The following is a 19,564-nucleotide window of genomic DNA, read 5'->3' as shown; positions in this document are numbered from 1 at the left end:
GGATGTAAGCTCGCTTGAGCAGGGCCCTCTTCCCTCCTGTCTCCTTACCCGTTCTTCTGCTCCGTGTCTATTGCATCTGCCTGCCTGGAGTTTCTGAAGTATTGTTACTTTTGTTTATTGTTCTGTACTGTTATACCCTGTATAGTCTACTGTTTGTACTATGTGCGGCGCTGCGGAAACCTTGTGGCGCCTAACAAATAAATGATAATAATAAATATATATATATATATATATATATATATATATATATATATATATATATATATATATATATATATATATACACACACACACATATATATACATACACATACATACACACAATGTTAACTAACCTGCAGTGATGTTTACATTCTCCACCTCTGATGGAAGAAGCTCTGTATGCTGAAGACGACAACGAATAACATCCTGGACTCCAAAACTTAAAACAGGATGGGTAAGCAAAAACTCAGAAATGGAAGTGAAAGCTGCTCTTCCATCATCCTGATTCTGCAGTAACTCCATTACATAGAATACCTTATAAAAAAAACAAAACACTAAAATTTGCAATTGAATTGCAAGTAACAAAATGTAAAAATGAACTTACAATAAACACATCTAATACAGGGAAGAGCAACTAAATGTTACGACACATACTTTTCTTTGAACATCTGTGAGTATCAGGAATTCAGCAGACAAATCCAGAGAAGCCTTTATTCCAGGTAACACACTGGAGCTAAATGGGTCAGGTGAAAACCTAGAAAACAAGTAGTAATACCACGATTAGACAAACCAAAAATAATAGCAAATACTTTCAAGTTTGTTTGCCATATTATAGGTATATAAATACAATATTGCCAGTAAATATTTGGATAAATTTACAATGCTGTAATAAAATTAATTCATAAAGAGATCTGCAAACATTCCAAATTATGGATCACTGTGCAAACAAATTCCAAAATCCCACTTGGTCACTGGACATCAACATTATGCTTCCATTAATCCAGTTCTAAAAATGTCAGTTTGCAAAATTCCTTACACATATACCCTACCAATCCTAATGCCTTTATATAACTAATGTTCCTCTATACACATTACCTAACATAATCCTACTTTAGGAGCTTTTTTTCTGAAGGTAAAATATCTCTTTAGCAGATGTACAATTATAACTCCAAAGAGAGGGGAAATCTGATATGATTCCACAATAACTCACTCCCAGTCCTGAGAGAATATCATGGGATCTTACACTCGTTGCGTCAGAGCGAATGACTTTTAAACTGCATAGGATTTTCACACAAGTACAGGTTATAGAAAAGCCACCCTTTACCAAATACATATAACTAACCTGTCAAGTTAAAGCCCAGCATAAGAGAAAAGCGATGTTCTAGTCCAACTATTGCTAATAGTAAAAAAGTAGAATTAAAAGCCACCTGTAATGTGGGGACAAAAGTGTGCAAGGGAATGACAAGCCTATGGTTACTGGCAGCCAGGAAAATTAAAACACCAAGTGCATCTGCATTAACTTCAAAACGTTCAGTTTGAATGCTGTGTGCAATATATCAGGAGTTAGCAGGTCTGACTTGATTAAATTGAGGTACACAGATATACAAATTATAAAAATGTTTGCTTTTTTGGATGTTTTAAAATTCCTTGACAGTAAAAAAATAATGCTTAAGTTACATGTCATCCTATTTAAAAAGCAATATATTGTTGTGAGGTTTCCATTTTCCATGCAAAAATAAAAAAAATACATGGACGGCCATTACATGCATCTCACCTGATTGTCTGTAGGCATGTCCAGGAAACTGTGCACCACATTTTAAGCTGTCTGTTCTGATCTGCCCCTGTGATCAGAAACCTCCAAAAGGGAACTCTGTAAAGAGAAACACAAATACAGTACAATAGTAATGTGCTCTTTTGTTCAGTGATCAGTGCTGCTGGACTGGTAAATAGTTGGTGGCAAAGGTAGTTGGCTTTCATACAAATAGTGCTTACCGATGTCTTGCAAATCGCTAAACATTTTAAATTCTATGTAAAATAAATAGCGACTGCAGAGCTATGGAAAATCACTCTTTTTAGGACTATGACTTTACAACATATCTGTAGGGTAATCATAGTCAAGACCACTGCAACCTGATGTTTCATCTACCACATGTACTGATGTTCTTTTAATACATGCAGATTCTGACTGCCATATCCTATAACCATTCAAATACTAATAAAATGAATGAGATACTATATCCCTCCTTGTATTTTTTTTTTTTAGTTTGCGGATTGATTCATGGGACCCGTGAGGAATGTGTCCATTCTGTTTAAGAAGCGGTGATGACACTTGCTAATTAACTAGATGACTGTGTGACTGGCTCAATAAGTTTATTCTATTTACATATATTTTGCTGCAAATGTATAGATTTTTGATATTGTGTACTTTTTTATTGGATATGAAGAGATTAGTTTTTTTGGTAACTTTTCTAATGTAAGTCCCATGCTAATTAGTCCTTTTCGTCTGTGAGTGACCAACACCCTTTTAGCCTAAATACACAGCAGTAGGTTGTTACCTTTTATCTTGTTTTGCTACAAAGATAAACAAACTACATTAATAATGCAACCATCAAATGATTTAGGAAACCACAGATTGATGTGAATTCTGTTAAATCCAAGATTAGAGAATAGATTATATCCTGATGCTAAATATTTTATGTAAAATCTCAGACTTTATGGTGCCAGCTAGGATCAGGGAGCTGGCAACCCCCTGCCAACATGTGTGTAAAAGAGCCCTGATGTTCATGTAAAATATAGTATTATTCCATCTGTAACTTCTAGAGATCATTAGTAGCTCAAATTAGTTTGTAACTGTCCTTTTAAAGACTTCTTCAGCTAATAAACATCATTGCTTAAGGAGCCCGCTATGAGGCCTACTTACATGCTGTTAATCCTGTGACCTACAGATAAGAACAATCTAAACAGTATCTAGGTACCAATGCTCTGCCTGCTAACCTGCAGCTCTAGCCAATGTGATAGGCAAGTGGGAACCATCCACAGCAATCCTGATCTGAAAGAAGAGGTCAGGGGTACCAGCTCAGGTAACCGGCAAGGGGTTGCACTAGCAGCAACAGTTAACCAGAAGGAAGCGATTCTAGGTGCCAGTTAAAGAGCCTAGCGGTGGAAGCAAAGTCCCTCCTACGGCGCTTAGAGGGGCTCATCTGAGCTAAAGAAAATGGACGAAGGCGAGGCAAGGCAAGCCCAGATGGTGCCCAGCAACACGACAGTGTGGCATTGGAGGTTTATCCAGTCACAGCCTCTTTGATTACTTCAATTATTTACTCATGAACCAGCAATTATTTGTTAGTAAGATATATTGTGAGTTTATTTGGATAAGTTTGAACTATTCGATGATACCCTTTATGTATCTGAATTGTATTTAATTTTCTATTCCATACAGTTACAATGATTGTCACAACCATAGGAGGAACTGTTTACACAAGCAATGATGTGCAGAAGAGCACAAAATACAACACTTTCCATACACAAGGCACTGTGCAAGTTTAAAAAAAAAAAAAAAAAAAACACAGCCTGGGTTAGCTAAGCTATAGCAGGGAGATCAAAGACATGGGGGTAAATGTATCAAGCTGACAGTTTTCCAGAGTTTTTCAGATTCTAGCTATCATTTATTTAGTACATTCTAGAAAATGATAGCTAGAATGTTTGGTTGCTATAGGCAACATCTCCACTTTTCAAACCAGCCAGAAAACTCTCAGCTTGATACATTTACCCCATGGAGTTCTCTGCTATAGTGAAAATGAATTTCACACTGGTGCCGCCTAGAGACATCCCTGGACTGCAGGGGCTAGGTTAATTAATAAGATTGGGAACCCTGGAAAGCAAATTTGCCATTTTAGTGGTCCCAGTACAATGTACAGGGAATCCCTAAGACCCCAGCCCATGAAACTAAGAGAGTTAACATCGAGAACACACACACCAGTTTAAAAAAACTTGAATTGAACAACAACACTGCAAAACCTTGTTCATCACTTTATTCCACCGTTCTAGTCTCTAACTGCCTAGTAATGGTGCCTAGTCTCTAGATGCCTAGTACTGGTGCTGTATGAGGATTTGGAGAGGTGACATCTACCATAGTGCACAGTGTGTGGGATATGCTTTGTTTCATGCATCTCCAAACACCTTTGCTTAGGTAAAGAAGAACTAATTTTTTTTTTTTAATCCACGTAGATACAGATTACATCATCCCAAATAAAGAATACAAGCTTGTGATAGTTTAAAGTGAGATGACACTGCCTAAGTTATGTTTGGCGAAAAAGGTAGCTAATGGAGGACACAAATGTGCCCGCTTAGTGCTACCTGTCCACATACCGATAAGTCACAAGCCACAAACATTTTAACAATTTTGAAATGCCACAAAACTGTACAAATAAAATTCAGTTATACATATAACATCATACACATATAATACAGACTGTTTCTAAGGATCATGCACCTATAAATTTTTGATCTACTATATTTTCACACTAAGTATCTCCCCTTGACATTTCAGGCAAACCTGCTTGGAGGACTGGAACAGGCATATTTTCTATTTGTCCAGTGCCAAGTGTCAAGATTGCTTGATTTCGTGGTGTCTTGTGTCATACAACTATGGGTAAAATAGGGGTTAATTGTATTTATTCTAATCTACTTCACCAAATGCATATCATACATAACATAATAAAAATTATAAGCTTACTCTGGATCCTGCTTCTTGTGGTTGTCACAGAATAGTAAACAAGACACAGGTCTTCCATTGTGTGGTTTCCACTCGTGGAGACACCTGAACAGAATACAACTTCTTAACATTTCAATAAAAAACAATCTTAAGTAAAAATGTTTGAAACATTAAATTGAAGATTTTAAATCAAATAAGATGCAGCATTTATTTGCAGAGGTTCTACTGATATTGAATAAACGTATGCCCATGAGTAGAGATAACAACGGTTTGCAAAGATGTATTAATTTAAGAAATATTGTGAGGTAGTTCTTAATTTATTGTGTTTGGCAAAACAGGATAATTACTAGCAAAGCAAGATTCAGTGACTCCAGTGGGACATTTAATCTGAATTTAAATTACTGGTGTTCACCTAAAATTATTTAATCTCTACCCTACCCATTTTCGAGAACCAAAATAGTAATTCACTTTTCATATAAAGTTATTATTTATAGACACCTAGCAAGTGATTCTAGTAATGCCAGTCTGCATAGAAAATATTTCACAGGTCTGCAAACCAATTTTCAGAAAGTTCCTATGCCCCACAGTTATCTGTAATTTGTTATATGCGATAGGAAATTATAGTGGAATTTAGCACTGTATTGTGCAATCAGATGCTTGGTACAAAAGGATTGTAAAACCAACACATGGTTTCCATACTGACACGCGAAATGTATGCAGTGTCTACACAAGAGTGAAATGTAAATTGGGTATAATTAGAGTGGGACAATTATAAATGATCCACTATTCACCTTTCCTTGATATAAAGAAATTTTATTACTTACAGATAATTAATTTCTCTGAATTCAATGGGTAACATACACTAACAAGAGTAGACAATACACACCCTCAGGGGGAACATTAAGAGGGTAAGAAAAAAATAATCTGAAAAAGAGGTTTACACTTAAGGAAACAAAAATGGCAGAGCCACACAATAATTCAAGAGGGCTAAAAATGAGATTGGAGACAGGCCCCATAACAGCCAGGAAGACATACAAGGGATGGAAGTTCAGTATCCTTTCATTGGCTCTGGATAACAGCACTTCTCGAGATGTTCTAAAATCTTAAAGGCAGAATAGAAAGGAATGCTCACAGGAAAGCCACATGTACACAGCCTACAGGTGTCACCATCACGGCAGAGACACAACTCATGCTGTGAACTAACAATGCAGAGCTCCAACAAGTAACCAGTACTATAACTAATCACTATAACGGAAGCAAGAGAAAAGAGAGGAGCTGGTCTTTAAGCAAGCTTGCCTGAAGCTCATCCAGATCCAAAAAGAAATGTACCAACTGAAATGGAATACAAACTAAAAAAATTAAACGTAAGAGCAATACCAACTATATGACAGCCCCGAGAAGGACCTTCAGGAGAAAAAAAAATAGAAAGAAGTAAAAAAGGGGTGCTATCCTAAGGTCGAATACCCTACTACATGGAGAATTCAGTGTTCACTGACAAATATCTACCATGGTAAAGATGTTTTTGAAAAAATAAGAATGTTTAATACTAACAGGCAAGGACAACACATAACCTGCCACAAATATGAAATAAGTTAGAAGATCTCTGAGATGAGAATTAATGAGCTGCAAAAGAAGCACTCACAGCTAACTTCACCCAACAGGATATTCTTGATATGAAGGTTCCTCCAGTAGATGAGAGGAAAAATGCAAATAAAATCCAAATGTTCACCAGATCGCACTCTCATACTAGCCCAGTATTCAAGATTCTAATTGGTCTGTTATAGGGCCTCAGCATCCACTGTTTCATTGTAGTCATATTATAGAACTTAAACCATAATTGAAAAAAAAAAAAACCTTAAGTGTCAAAATGAGAATCTAGCACAATCTTTACATCAGTGTACAGTTTAATATTTCTACAGAAAACCTTAATAGTGTAATATTTCCAACATTTGTAAAAAACAAACAAACAAACAATAAATTGGATACATTTACAATAAAGCAGAAGTAACAAGGAAGATGAAGTTCCAGTTCAATCCTAGGATCTTAATTTCAGCGGAACCAGTAATAAATTATTCAGCACATGTCAGGAAGTCAGTTTAAGACCTAATAATTTAATTGAAAAACCTTCTTGTAGCAGTATTTAATCATCTAATTAAATTTGCTCCTAATACACATAATTGGAAAAGAGGAAATTATACAATTCTTTTTCAAGAGGGGGTATATCAGATAAACCATAAATGAGCTTCTAGCCAAATGAGACCACACAGTTTTCATTAAGCAATTTGTCCATCAAACAGTACTATTAACAGCGCTTTAATAGAAACAGATTATAAGCCTCATTGAATGAGCTCATATTCTTGATCAGCCAATTTACTGGATAATGTAATTACCATACTCATATCCAGGTCATTCCACATCAGATCACCCCCCAAAAAAAAAATGAAATGCCCACCTCCCATCTCAGATTTTAACGAAATTTTTTTAGTTGAAAAGATGTCCCAAAAACTATTTCTGCCAAATATCTCGACTGTCTAACCATTAGTTTACGAAATATTGATTTTTCAATGTATTTTAGACAGTTGCATTTTAGACAGTTAATTTTATTTGAAGACTTAAGTCAGAGTGATTTTTAAGACTATCAGTTATTCCCAGATGAACAAGAAGGGCGTCTTATTTCTGTCCAATTATGATGCCATTTAGGTGTGAGAATAGTAGGTGTATACAATACCTTACAACTATATTTAACAAGTTTATAGATTTTTCTGGCTTATTATGAAGCTGTTCACCTCAATAGGATTATGAAATGGTCGAGCTAAGCAGTGGATTACTGTGGAAGAACACAGTCTCACTAGGCCAATACAAATTGCTTCATGGGCCCCATCTCTGCATTATATAAAACATCACACGACTGCACAGACTTTGACTCTGAAAAACATTGAGAGAACCTGAACAAATGTCTGCACTATTAACCCCTCTGAGATCTCTCACATAAAAAAAGACTATCGTCCAGGCGAAGCACATCACATACTTCAGAAAGAGTGTTCAGCTGGTCCTCTTTGGGTCCGTCGGTTGGTTAGTAGTAGAGGAATCCATCCATAAATAAAGAAGAGTTACCACTCTCAGGTAAGGAGAGTTGGGACTACATAGAGCTCATGTATTATTATTATTATTATTATTAATATTTATTTATAAGGCGCTACAAGGCATCCGCAGCGCCGTACAGAGACAAACAAAATCACAATACAATGGGAGACAGCACAGTACAGTAAACACAGCAACTCAGTACGCTCAATGCACAGCTAGAGAGGGCGGGAAAGGGGAGGGAGGATCCGAAAACGACGGGGCCCAAGAAGGGGGGCGCGGAAGACAGGGAGACCCCCAGGGGGGAGGAGGGAGCGAAAGTGGACGTGGGGTGGAGGACCTTTGAGGAGGAGGGCTAAGTAGCTGGAGAGCAGAGTTAGAAATGGTGGAAACAGGAGGAGAGATGGCCCTGCTCAGAGGAGCGTACAATCTAAGGGGAGGGGTGGACAGACAGAGAGACGCAGGGGAGAGAGGGAGAGTAGGGGGACAGAGGCAGAAGATAAGGTAGGAAGTTAAGTGGGAGACAGAAAGGCTTTAAGAAAAAGGTGGGTTTTTAGGGCCCGTTTGAAGCTGGACAGATTAGGGGAAGTTCTGATGGAGGGAGGGAGCTTGTTCCAGTGGAGGGGGGCAGCGCGGGCGAAGTCTTGGATACGCGCGTGGGAGGAGGTTATAAGGGGGGAAGAGAGGCGACGGTCAGAGGCAGAACGGAGAGGGCGGGATGGAGCATGAATAGAGAGGAGGGTGGAGATGTAGGGCGCAGTGGAGTTGGCGAGGGCCTTGTAGGTGAGTGTGAGGAGCTTAAAGAGGATTCTGAAGGGGAATGGGAGCCAGTGAAGGGCTAGGTAGAGGGGGGAGACAAAAGAGGAGCGGCGAGAGAGGAAAATAAGCCTAGCTGCAGCGTTAAGGACGGATCGAAGGGGATCGAGATGAGAGTGGGGGAGGCCAGTGAGGAGGTTGCAGTAGTCCAGGCGGGAGATGATCAGAGAGTGGATAAGGCATTTGGTGGCATCTTGGGAGAGGAAGGGCCGGATGCAAGGATGTATTACCTTAGGAGTATATACAGAAACAAAACCCTGGGTAGAGAGTTAACTCTGTTTTAAGTTTTCTGTACCATTCAACTAGACCCGAAATACTGTCAATGATCTATATATTTCTGGGAACTGACATACAGTCTTCTCCCCCCAGATTTACTCAAGCCTGAGAAAGGGACTTAGAGACACAATTAGTGGCCCCACAGTGGGGGAAATTAAAAGTTTTTTTTTGTTTTTTTTTTTCTGTTTACCCAAGCTTCATCTTCAGTGTGGCAGTGTTGGAGACTCAATATAATCATCCACATTTATTTAAATAGCACCAGCGAATTACGTAGTGCTTTATAATTGGGAACAAACACAGTAATAAAACAATACTGGGTAATACAAACAGACAGAGAGGTAAGAGGGCCCAGCTCGCAAGCTTACAATCTATGGAACATGAGGTTCAGTGGTACATATTGTATATTGATCGAGCCAGATTGCAAAGTTAAAAAGTGCTTAGTAGTGGGCGTGGTCTGGCAGCCATCTCGGTCAGCTACGCTTTGCTGGAGCTCCCCTCTGTTTTGAGCTCCCTGCCATCTCCAGCCCTGCTAGCTTCCCCTTGGGGCTTCTCCTTTCCTCACCGGCGCCCTCCGTTACGGCCCTGACGTGTCCTGGGGTGTCTGGAGGGCATCTGACACACTCAGCGCTGTTGAGGCCTGTTCAGCTGCAAAAAGCCGCGGCCTCGATTTTTGCAGTGTCCTGACGCCATCTTGCGGCTGGCGTGGTTCCTCTCCCCCGACTTCCTATTAAAGTGTCTGGGCCAGCGCTGACTCCGGATCCTCTCCTCCCTAGGACTTTCTACTGGCAACTGCCTGTGAATGGAGGCTGAACTCTGGGGCAGACAGTGAGCTGATTACAGCCCTTGAAGGGGACCTCTTCTGCCTATGGTCATCTGCGGGGGGAAGCTGTGGATTTTCACCCTGTCTATCCTGAGGGGTTGAGCTTCACTAAGAAATCGCTGGCTTACCTGTGTTCACCGACATCTCTCTGACGTGAGTCCTTCTTGTGATCTCCCAGCTTGAATGCAGGACACACTTGTATCGATTTGATTGCCGTCTGAATTACTGAACTGTGGTTTTGCTGCCATCTAGTGGCTGATTGTGATATTACACCTTCTGATCCCTGCTACAGCAATACAATTCATATAATATCTGATAGCATCTCCTTACTGCTATTATTCCGGATTTCTATGGAGCTAAGCACAGTCCTGATGTAATGTGACCCGCAATATGGATTAAACTGTGACGTACCGCATGGCCCGCGGGCCAGGGTCCTATCCTTGAATGTTGTGATACTGTTTTCTCTTCTATCCTATACACAGAATCCTCCATAACGGTACATCTTGTCTAATCTATCTGTGGCACTCACCTTGAGTGAACCATGCTGAAAGGGGCCAGGAAGATGGGCGGCTCTGACCTCCCTCAGAGCCTTAAGAAATTTGCCTACACAGAAGCAAAAACCTCAAACGCTTCGTCTCCGCGCGACGAGACTCACTCGGACTCTGATTCATCTCCGCTGACCCGTAAAGACCTACAATCTTTGTTCCGCGAGGTCAAGGAGACGAGGAGATCGGTGCAGGCAGTCCAAACTGAAGTCCAAAAAGCGATAGGCTCCCTCAAGGCTGCGTTGCAGGCCATGGGGGATAAGACGGATCACCTAGAAACCAAAATGGAAGAAGTCGTCACCTCCCATCGAGACACAGCGGCAGATGTTCACCGCCTCAAACAGGATATGGCTTGCATGCGGGAGGAGCAAGAAGATCAGGAAAACAGGGCTCCACGCAATAATTTGCGCATCAGAGGCATCCCCGAGGAAGTTGACCAATCCCTCCTTGGCCAATACCTGAAAAGACTCTTTGCGCATATAACTCCTGCTACACCAGAAGACCAACTTCTCCTGGACAGAGCACATAGAGCTCTACGCCCTAGGTCTCAGGATCCTTCTCAGCCTCTGGATGTTATCCTTAGATGTCATTATTACACTACTAAGGAGGCGATCCTGCGGGAATCTCGGAAATCTGACGCAATCTCCTTCGATAATGCTTCCCTGCAAATCTACAAGAACATTGCCCCGATCACCCTCCTCAAAAGGCGTGAGTTAAAACCAGTGACAGCGATTCTCAGAGATAACAGCATCCGATACCGCTGGGGATTTCCGTTTCGTATTCTCGTCTGGCACCACATCAAGCTCCACTCGGCTCGGACAATGGCGGACGCTGTCTGACTTCTTGAGACTTTGGGACTTCCTGCCCCGTCCTCCCTCACTAACCCTCCGACACAAGGCTCAGATCCTGACTCCTTGGTCTCACCCTCCTCATCAAGAAGGCTTCCAACTACTGAGTGGACGACTGTGACAAGAACCGCCAAGCCTCCGGCCACTGTTCCACCGCCCTGATACGCCCTTATTGTGTTTTGCTTACTAGAAGTCATCTTGTTCACTGTAGTCAAAGAAAACTTGGTCTCTGCCGCTAATAAATCCTAAATAAAACAGATATAGATTATAAAAATCTCGGCAACTAGTGCAGCAACTCAGAAAGGAGGTAGTGTTAGTCCTCCATATACAAATAACAAAAACAGAAGGAGAGTTGCGCAAAAATCGCCTGGTTGGACATTTATTAAATCAGATCACATGAGAATATCCTATATACAACCTTAATAGACTAAAAGGTATTAATCTCACAACAATATTAACATATAAAATTGGCAAATATATGCACAAAACTTAGAGAGTAAAATATGTAAGACATTACAAATCACATAGCTCCCAATAAGAGACACATTTAATCAATAGATAGTATCCAATTCAAATGCGGACAATCAATGGACGAAGCAATTGGGGTTGGGGATAAGAGTAACTCTCTGGGGATCCCGAAAAGGCCGTAGAGAAATCAAAGAATGCCACGTCTAGTAAATATCCTGTTGAATCGAATGTTACCTCTTTTGGTGAAGCGGAATGAATTAACTTCAGTGTCACAAATGCGGCTATAAAGTCATAGATTCCCAAACAGATTGTCACCAGAAATAGCTGGAGTTAAAAGTGAGATGGGTACATTATAGATAGAGACTCCTTACCGCCTGGACGGCTAAACATCAGAAGACGTCTCGTACCTCCGCAAAGTGCATTAGTTCTTACCACCAGCAGATAATATCCTCACATCAAGGAGCAGTGCTGCGTGGGACTGATGTTTGTTTAGTCGATTCAGAGACGGACTGAATGTCCTCTTCGGTGCGCACCAATCCAGATAGAGATGCAAATCACGTGACTATAGATTCCGTTTGTAATACAAACTCTCCGTTCCCCTTAGGGCTCAGGATACCTCAAATAGCATAAACGGAGCTAAGTAACAGCTCATGTGAATAAAAGTTTCAAATCAGGATAAAAAACACTATTTCCATCGATAAATAGATAATATGTAATCGATCTTTCAGGCAGCAGACACAGGGCGACGCGTTTCGTCTGATACACAGACTTTCTCAAGCGGTAAAGCACTGACTAGTTTCTGACGACCAACCTCCAGGTTGGTCGTCGTGCGCCATGGGTAAGAGATCCATATATCTTGCCGTCTACTTTTTATTTTTTTATTTATTTTATAGGTCGTTACTCTGTAGATATGTTACTTACAACCTCCTTTGTAATAGGTATGGTGATGTATACGTGCCTTTTTTTTCCTGGACTCTCAGAGAAATGCTGGCGCTGTGATAGCTCCAAAAGGAGATACCTGAAGATCTGACCCTTTTGGAAAGAGGTGATTAAAATTTGCAAAAGATATTTTGGGGTAAGTAGTGCGAGCAGGGCAAGACTTCAAGATTCTCAATATGTTCTGAGTGTTTCTTATAAGAAATCCCTCATTAAGAATGTCAATAAGGCAACAAAAGAGGTTATTATGGATAAACGCCATCTTCCCCATCAGTTAAGGACTGGTTTAATAGACTGGACTTCTATAGGTCTAAAGAGGTTGTCACCCTGGCTGCTCTTTTAAAGAGTCCAATACATAAAAAGGGTTATCATATCTAGAGCTAGTTATTTTAGTTCTTCCTAATGCAGTCTGTGGATATCGCTCGTCTTTTTGAATTTTGTCATATACAGGAGAACATTCTGAATAAGAGTCCTGAACACTGTATTTGTACCATGACTTCAGGTGAGAAGATTGTTCCAGCAGATTCAGCAGAGGTTTGAATGATTAAACCCAAACCCATGTCCTTGAACTCTGAGAGTACATACAGGAGAGACAACCCTTCAGCTCTGAATCAATTCTACATTTCAAAACTGCATCCGTCTTCCTCCAACATTGGCATTGTGGTTTTCCATTTCACAGAACTTTGCATTTGTGGGCAATACATCCTACCCGATATCTGCAAATATCAAAGTGTAATAACCTTTTGATTTTGGATGTATTTACATGTTTTACATTGTTTATTTTATTGGCATTTGAGTTGCAACTCACCACTTACATTTGTATCTAATAAATGTTTATAACCTATGCTGTATGCCGGTTAGCCATATTATCTCACCAGCGCCCAGGGATTCAATTTGTTATTGTCCAATAGGGTTGAGCTACCCTTTACCCGTTACTTTATCCTTGTCCCCACAGCCCTCTATCCAGTCCCCATTTCCCTGTCCCAATTGGCTGCTCTATCGAACTTCAATATAGGGAGCGCTGATCTAACCCCACCATCTATAGGTATGAAAGAAAAGCTACAGTTAAGCAGACCAAATGCCTTCTCCATACCCCTGCATACGTGTCAAAGTCATATAATTGGATGAAAGAAAGTATATTAATATTGTTTTACCGTGCGATTGCAATCAGTACGCCACATGTTACGTGTCATGGCGCCATCGCACGATAAAATACGCACGCATACACTCGTACTTTCACATTCATTTATTTATATATTTCATATTCATAATGGTTCCATTCCACAGTCATTTATGAGCAGATGGTATTTGGTTTATAGTTATATATATTATAAGGTTATATGTACACTTTGGTGATATTTAAGGTTCAGGTTACAGGAAACATTATGTTTAGTATCATTCTAATCCCCAATTTATTCGCAGACATTCGGTGCAATCGCCAAACAGAATGCACATTGCATATGGTAGTTCTAGATTGTAGGGAATAAATTATTAGAATTATATTGTCTGTGTAGTGTAAATAGACTAGTTTAAACTGGATTCTGGGTGGGAAAATCAGAGTACATTCCCCGGAGAGCTGACCCCCACCTTTGGATATCTTCGTTTGAACTGGCCTATGACCTGCATTACACTGGACCCTTCTGAAGCCTGAACCTATAGAAGCAAACCACATAATCTGTATTGTTTTCTCTGTATCTGTGTATTCTGTGTATATATACAGCTCCCTGAGACCAGCTAAGACAGTCATCACTGATCACAGTCTTCTGGACTGAAGGACTGTCTAGCTGGATCCAGCAGAGAGCGCAGCATATGTATGTATGTATTTGGTATCGGCTGTATTGTACTTGTTTATTGAACTGCTAAACCTTTTTGCTAAATAGATTGCTTGTGCTTTGGAACCACATAAATCGCTTAGACAATGCTTATTGAAAAACGATGAAAATACTTTAATATACGGCATGCATATGTCTGGAAAAAAGAGAATGCCACCCTCTGAAGAATAAATAAAATCCTCAGCAATAAAGGCTGCACTGGAGCAGGCTGCCTGTAACTATACATTATTATTATTATTATCATCATCATTATTATTATCATCATCCTTTATTTGTTAGGCGCCACAAGGTATCCGCAGCGCCGTACATAGTACAAACAGTAGACCATACAGGGTGAAACAGTACAGAACAGTAAACAAAGTACCAATGCTTCAGAAGCTCCGGCCGACAAATAGAGTAAATACGGAGCAGAAGAATGGGTATGAGACAGGAGGGGAGAGGGGCCCTGCTCATTCGAGCTTACATCCTAAGGGAGGGTGGATGAAACAGGCACGAAAGGGAGGCAGTGATGCAAGGGGGAGGGAAAAGGGGACCAGGGGAGAGAGGGTAGAATGAGCGGAGGAGATGAGGGGGTTAGGTGGAAGGTTGGTAGGCTTTGAGGAATAGGCGAGTTTTGAGTGCTCGTTTGAAGGAGCACAGATTGGGAGCGAGACGGATGGAGCGAGGGAGGTCATTCCAGTGCAGGGGGGCAGCACGGGAGAAGTCTTGGATTCTGGAGTGGGAAGAGGTAATTAGAGTGGAGGAGAGGCGACGGTCATTTGCTGAGCGTAGGGAGCTGGCAGGAGTGTGAATGGTGAGGAGGTTAGAGATATAGGGGGCAGTAGACTGGGAAAGAGTTTTGTAGGTGGTGGTAAGGAGATTAAAGAGGACTCTGTAGGCGAAAGGGAGCCAGTGTAAGGCATGGCAGAGAGGGGAGACAGAGGAGGAGCGGCGTGACAGAAACATGAGTCTAGCAGCCACATTGAGTACAGAGCGGAGAGGGGCGAGATGCGAAGGCCAGTGAGGATACAACGATTTTGGTTTACGTTTCACGAGAAGTTCTAATAACACTACTATTAACTTTTTGGATAACACATTAAAGGTAAGTGATAACATTATTTATACGGAAACATTCTCCAAGTCTATTGATGCCCATAGTTTTTTACACTATAAGAGTAATCACTTTAAACCCTGGAAAGATTATATTCCCAGGGGCCAATACCTAAGGATGAAAAGGAATTGTTCAACTAATAAAGATTTTAATAAACATATTGTTACAGTATATCAATCTTTTGTTGATCAGGGATATCCAACCACAGTGTTACATCGAGCCCTTGATGGTGTAGAGGATATTGATAGCACCAATCTCTTTAAACAGTTGTCTATGAATAAGAACAAGGAAAAGGAGGATTTAAGACCTCTAGTGTTTATTACACAACATAATAGTTACGCCTACAAGATTAGACATATTATCATAGGAACTCTAGGATATTGACAGCTGATGATCTATTAAGTTCTTCTGTTTCAAAAGAAAATAATGTGGTGTTTAGAAGATCCTGCAATTTCAAAGAATATCTGGCACAGAGTTTCTTTGATCCAAAGAAAATGGTGAAGTTATCTAACGATTCAACAATGACGAATTGGCTTACCACTAGACCAAATGGTTTTTATCGTTGTGGTAGAAAGAACTGTCTCATGCGCAGCAGCTCCATTTCAGCAGCGCTGTCCTATACAGCAGCCGCGGCGCTGTCAAAGAAGCACTGCCGCGGACGCTTCTTTGACAGCGCCGCGGCTGCTGCATAGGACAGTGCCGCTATGGTGGCCACTTGGTTAGCGCAGGGGGGGGGGGGGGGGAGTTCTGAAGACTCAGCAACCCCCCCTGCGTGCGCCACTGATTTGTTATAAATTTGTTTATATAGGTGATTGTCGAAGTTACACATCTTGGGGTACATATGTACATGTGTGTGTTTGCGCGCATATATTTGTATGTAGGCATACACATATGCACATTTTTTATAGTTAATTTTTTAACAATATACTAATTTATCTGTATTGCAACCCATGTGGGTGTTGCAATTAATTATATTAGATACTAATTATGATATATTCCATTATATAAATATATCAATGGGATTATATAGCTCTAGGCTCATATTTATATTTATTTTATAATTATATAAGTGTATAGAGTTACTTTGTATGTGAATTTATTGGCTTACCGCTAGTATACTATGTAATATATACTTGATTGATATATACTATATTTAGGGAGCCTTACTACTGCTTTTCAGACATACTTACATTTGTCGTTTTGAATGCAACAATACAACTTTACTCGAACACTGTTTCAAAACAAATGAACGATTGGAATCATGTTTTGATTGGCCGGACGCTGTCATGTGACCTATGATTCGGCTTTAAATAGTATTTGGCTAACCTAATACCATCATTCCTCTGATGAAATTGTGGGGGTCACGGAGAAACGCGTCAGTTATATATTTAATCCTCATCATACACAGTATCATATTGGACTTTAAGGATCCATACCCCGGGGTATCCAGCGACATATAAAGTAAGTGGGCCAAGTGGACTTTACCTTACTCACCTCTCTGCCGTCTTTATCAGATGCCAAGCGTGCTAAGTGCTTTGACATAGACTGTCTATCTGTATCATTGCTGCAGTTATCTGCATGCTAATACTAATCGTTTGGCTGGCGGCTATGTATGCAAGCCAGGAGAGTTTAAATAGAATATTCGTGTGACTACTTGCCATTTATCTAGGATCAAAGGATTTAGAGCTTCCACTTTCTGCTGCAGCTTACCGCAAAACTGGCCTGCACGCTAATCAAGTATTATACTAATACATACTACCATTTATTTCTTTTGATTCTTTTTCCATCTAAAGAACAAGAAAAAGTGTGTGTATTTGTTCAAGCGACTAATTGGATTAAGAGCATGTTAACCTTAGAGTAATACTGTGTTACATTATCGTTATATTGATATATACAATATTATGTGCATATTGCGGGCAACAAATTTTATGCCTCTTGATATTTTTACCAAATAGTATATACATTCAATATTACTTGATTGTTTTATGAATAATTGTATTTTAATATAATAAATTAGTTGTTGGATACAGCGCCTCTTATACTTTTTTCTGTTATTGTTTTATATGGATAGACCCAGATATCTATCATAGGGAGCCGAGGTCCATCACCACATATTATTTTTATGATTGCTAGCGCCTGAGAAATTTTTGTCCAGTGAGGAGAAGGTTGTAGTAGTCAAGGCGGGGGATGAGTGCATGGATGATAGTTTTGGTGGCATCTTGTGAGAGGAAGGGTCGGAGGCGGGCGATGTTGCGCAGTTGGAAACGACAGGCTTGGGCAAGGGAGTGGACGTGGGGGGCAAAAAAGAGAGACACATCCAGGAAACGGAGTTGGGTGACATAGGAGATGGTTGTGTTATTAACAATGATAGAGAGATTGTGGTGGGAGGGGAATCTTGAGGGAGGAAATACAATAAATTCAGATTTAGAGATGTTAATTTTGAGAAAGCGTGAGGACATCCAGGAGGAGATGGCAGAGAGGCAGTCAGATACACGAGAGAGAAGGGTGGAAGAGAGATCAGAATTAGAGATGTAGAGTTGAATGTCGTCAGCATAAAGGTGATACTGAAGACCAAAGGAGGAGATGAGCGCACCGAGGGAGGAAGTGTAGAACGAAAAGAGAAGGGGGCCAAGGACAGAGCTCTGGGGGACTCCTATCGGGAGGGTGTGGAGGAAGAGCCAGACGTGGAGACAGAGAAGGTGCGGTTGGCGAGAAAAGAGCAGAACCAGGCGTGGACAGAACCAGAGAGGCCGAGAGAGATAAGAGTTTGCAGAAGGAGGGGGTGGTCTACAGTGTCAAAGGCAGCGGAGAGGTCAAGGAGGATGAGTAAGGAGAAGTGACCCCTGGATTTGGCCGTTAGGAGGTCATTGGTGACTTTGGCCAGTGCAGTTTCAGTGGAGTGGAGGGGGCGTTAACCAGATTAGAGAGGGTCGAGGAGGGAGTTGTCTGAGAAGTATCTGGTGAGACGACAGAAGACTAACTGCTCCAGTAGTTTGGAGGCGTAGGGGAGAAGTGAGATGGGGCGGTAATTGGCGACGGAGGTGGGGGTCAAGATTGGGTTATTGGAGGATAGGAGAGTTAAGAGCGTGTTTGAATGAGGAGGGAACAACACCAGTGGAGAGTGATAGGTTAAAGAGGTGTGCCAGGTAGGAGCAGGCAGTAGGAGAGAGAGAGCGAAGGAGGTTAGAGGGGATGGGGTTAAGAGCACAGGTGGAGGCTGGAGAGGAAAGAATAAGGAAGCGAACTTCTTTGCCTTATGTTGGGCAGAAGGAGCGCCACAGTTGTTTGTTAGGTTGAGGGGGTGGAGCGATAAGGGCAGCGGGAGTGGTGCTAGAGGAGAAGATCTTAAGTCTGATGGCATCAATTTCGGAAGAGAAAAAAGTGCCGAAGTCAGTAGCGGAGAGGGAAGGTGGGACCGGAGGGGGGGGGGGTGGGCGGAGAAAGGAGGAAGTTGAAGGTGGCAAAAAGACGGCAGGGATTGGAGGACTGAGAGGAAATGAGGGACTTAAAGAAGGTTTGCTTAGCAAAGGAGAGGGCTGAGCAGAATGAGGAGAGGATAAATTTAAAGTGAAGGAAGTCGGCCTGGGAAAGAGCACCTTTGGAGGAAGCAGGTGAGTTTGGAGTGCCAATGTTGCGGAATAAGACGGCGTCGGCAGATGGGAGAAGCAGGGGCGACAGCGTCCAGGACAGTAGTGAGGGAATGGCTGTAGAGACAGGAGGCCTGGTCAGGGAAGGCCAGGGAGGGAAGGGGGAGAAGGAGAGAATCAAGAGAGGAGGAGAAAGAGATTGGGTCGATCGCTTCAAGGTTGCGTCTGGTGAGAGTGGCTTTGGGCGGGGGAGGAGCAGGGGAGGAGGACAGAGTGAAAGAGAGGAGATGGTGGTCCGAGAGTGGGAAGGGAGAGTTTGAGAGATCACAGAGATGAGAGAAGACAAGGTCGAGGGAGTGACCAAGGCGGTGGGTGGGGGAGGAGGTCCACTGGATGAGGCCTAAGGAGGAGAGGGAGAGAAGTTTGATGGTGGCAGGGTTTGAGCAGTTGTCAATGGGGATGTTGAAGTCGCCGAGTATGATGGAGGGAAGGTCAGAGGAAAGGTAGTGGGGGAGCCAGGCAGCGAAGTTGTCCAAGAAAAGGGAGGTAGAGCCAGGGGGGCCATAGAT

General features: G+C 41.5%; 2 protein-coding genes across 3 annotated transcripts in view; one reads left to right on the top strand and one right to left on the bottom strand.

The window, feature by feature from the left end:
- SLC12A4 (solute carrier family 12 member 4) overlaps nt 1-19,564 on the top strand; it is a 1,264,335-nt gene that overhangs the window by 901,311 nt on the left and 343,460 nt on the right. The gene's annotated exons all lie outside the window — the stretch shown is intronic.
- EDC4 (enhancer of mRNA decapping 4) overlaps nt 1-19,564 on the bottom strand; it is a 257,782-nt gene that overhangs the window by 163,446 nt on the left and 74,772 nt on the right. Inside the window, exons 7-11 of the mRNA XM_075187439.1 lie at nt 10,993-11,327; nt 4,718-4,843; nt 1,757-1,852; nt 637-736; nt 336-516 (exon numbers count right to left, since the gene is read on the bottom strand). Of these exons, the coding sequence (XP_075043540.1) occupies nt 336-516; nt 637-736; nt 1,757-1,852; nt 4,718-4,843; nt 10,993-11,327 (838 nt within the window). The remainder of the gene's footprint in view (nt 1-335; nt 517-636; nt 737-1,756; nt 1,853-4,717; nt 4,844-10,992; nt 11,328-19,564) is intronic.

The sequence above is a fragment of the Mixophyes fleayi genome, chromosome 10, assembly GCF_038048845.1.
Source record: "Mixophyes fleayi isolate aMixFle1 chromosome 10, aMixFle1.hap1, whole genome shotgun sequence".
In the NCBI taxonomy this organism is placed as follows: Eukaryota; Metazoa; Chordata; class Amphibia; order Anura; family Limnodynastidae; genus Mixophyes; species Mixophyes fleayi.
Note: the sequence above shows the minus strand (reverse complement) of the source record. Positions and strands in the feature narration are given on the sequence as shown.